The sequence below is a fragment of the Entamoeba nuttalli genome (genome assembly GCF_000257125.1).
Source record: "Entamoeba nuttalli P19 unplaced genomic scaffold asmbl_3462, whole genome shotgun sequence".
Classification (NCBI taxonomy): Eukaryota; Evosea; order Mastigamoebida; family Endamoebidae; genus Entamoeba; species Entamoeba nuttalli.
In genome coordinates, this window is record NW_008576102.1 from 1 (window position 1) to 2,207 (window position 2,207).

General features: G+C 29.3%; 1 protein-coding gene across 1 annotated transcript; it reads right to left on the reverse strand.

Moving 5' to 3' along the window:
* Window positions 1-21: 21 nt before the first annotated feature.
* ENU1_069710 (hypothetical protein) lies at window positions 22-2,047 on the reverse strand (the record flags this gene model as incomplete). The annotated part of the gene is made up of 1 exon (XM_008858399.1): window positions 22-2,047. A coding segment is annotated over one exon (2,026 nt), but the record flags the coding sequence as incomplete, so codon positions are not given.
* Window positions 2,048-2,207: the final 160 nt, after the last annotated feature.

Consider the following 2,207-nt stretch of genomic DNA (forward strand, 5'->3'; position numbering starts at 1 on the left):
TAGTTATTTGTGAAGAAATACCTGCTTCATTTGTTCCACATGGATCTTTTGGACATTCTGTTATTGTGTATCCTTTTGGTACTAATGCAACATAAATACGACAAACCTGTGTTAGTTCATATTTTGAGTCTTTTGCATTCGTTGGTTCTCCTTTAAGACGATTATTGGATGTGACTCTGAATTTAACTCCGAACCTACTAATAAAGTTTTGATAAGATGTTCTTAATAAGTATATTGGTCCTTCTAATTCTTTTTCAATTTTAATATTGAAATTCATTGTTTTTATTTCTCGATTGTTACTATTAATTTGAGTACTTGGTCCCATAACCATCATAAAGTCATTTGAGTTAACAATGAAATTGATTGTTTTTTCATTAAATTCATAGTTTCCACTATCAAGATATAACTGACTATTCTCAATATTAACTTCTCCTAAATTAATTGTAGTTTGTGTGTTTGATATTATTACTCTACGACTATTCTGTAATGTAATAGAATTAAGTGTATTATTGTCATTGTTGATTTTTAATGTTAATGGAGTAATTCCATCTTTAACTAAAATAGATGTAGTTCCTGGTTTAATTAAAACAATATTTTCAATTGTACTAGTATTGTTTATTCCAATAAATGAAATAGTAGATTCTTTCTGAATAGTTAATTTATTCATTTGAATTTTTCCTACTCTAAATTCTATATTTCCTGTATCAACTTCAATATTTTCTCCTTGAATCTTATCTCCTTCTAATACACTAGTATATGTTTTTAAATCATTACCATTCTTTATGAAAATACTCTTAACAAATTCATAATTAATTCCGGTCATACGATAATCACTATCACTTATCATATTAACTTGACATGACTCTCCATCACATGAACATCCTGCTCTATCCCAACTTGTGTTTGTATTTTTATCATCAAATGCAATAACTCCTGATTGTATTCCTTCTTTTTTCATTGAACATATAATATCTGAACTTCTTTTTCCTTTTGTTCCATATGTTGCATAACTCTTGTACTTATCAATATAAACTCCATCTGAATATTCTCCAATATTAACATAATTAATATCTGATGTTTCAACTATTTTGTAACTCTTTAGATAACTAGAAACTACTTTCAATTTATTTGCATTAAATTCTTTTCCTGTTGGTATCATAAACATAGCTTCTTCATCTGTTGTTTCTTTAGTATTTGTAATTGTTAATGTCTTTGAATAAAGACTTCCTCCTAATTTAACTTGTTTGTTACTACTTATGAATAAGTCGGCTTCTTTCATTTCTTCAGTTGTTATTACTTCTATGTTTTGATCATTACTAAGTGTACTACTCAATGAAACTGATGCTCCTGATTTTATTGTTTGTCCTTTTGTTGTTCCAAGTATAATACTAACTTCATTCTTAAAGAAGAAAAAGACACTTGACCCACTCAATTGAGTTGCTGAAATACTGACTGGATTATCAAACGTTACTCTTGTAGGAAGTGACGTGAAAATATCAACAATATCTACTTTAATAGCTTGACTTCCTTTAAACTGATTAACTCCTCTTATTCTCATTGTTGAAATACTCAAAACATTTGATGTTTCAATCTCTACTCCATCAGTATCTACAGTCAATGTCTCAATAGACCCTTTCATATCCTTGATTATTCCTGACACATTCGATGGAATATTTGTTTCACATCCTGTGGTAAATATTTCTGACCCTGCTTCAGAACATGGACAGTTTTCTTGATCAATATAACTAGCCTTATCAGATGCATTTAGTTCTGTTGTTGATGCTTTGAATGTGCATTGTGTATTGCCTGGACATTTATAAGATAATGTTTTCTTTGAACAAACAATCCATAATTTGGATAAGCATCCAAGATCAGACATTTCACTTTTTATGAAAGTGTTTCTTGAATTATCAGAATTACTGAAACTTCCTATTGCTTGACAAGTACTTGATGATGCTCCATTTATTACCATATTACTAGTACTAACACCAGTTATTCTTGATGGTACATCCCCTGTAAATATCGGTTCATCATTAACTACATCCATTACAACTTCAATACTCTTAAGATTAAGTGTAGACGTACTACTTACAGTCACTTTACTACTTATTGCATTAGTCTTATATACTTTGATCTTTGTTGTTTCAAACGTACTTCCAGTTCTAATGTTCAATGTTCCTTTAACATCAAGTCCTGTGTAATAATTC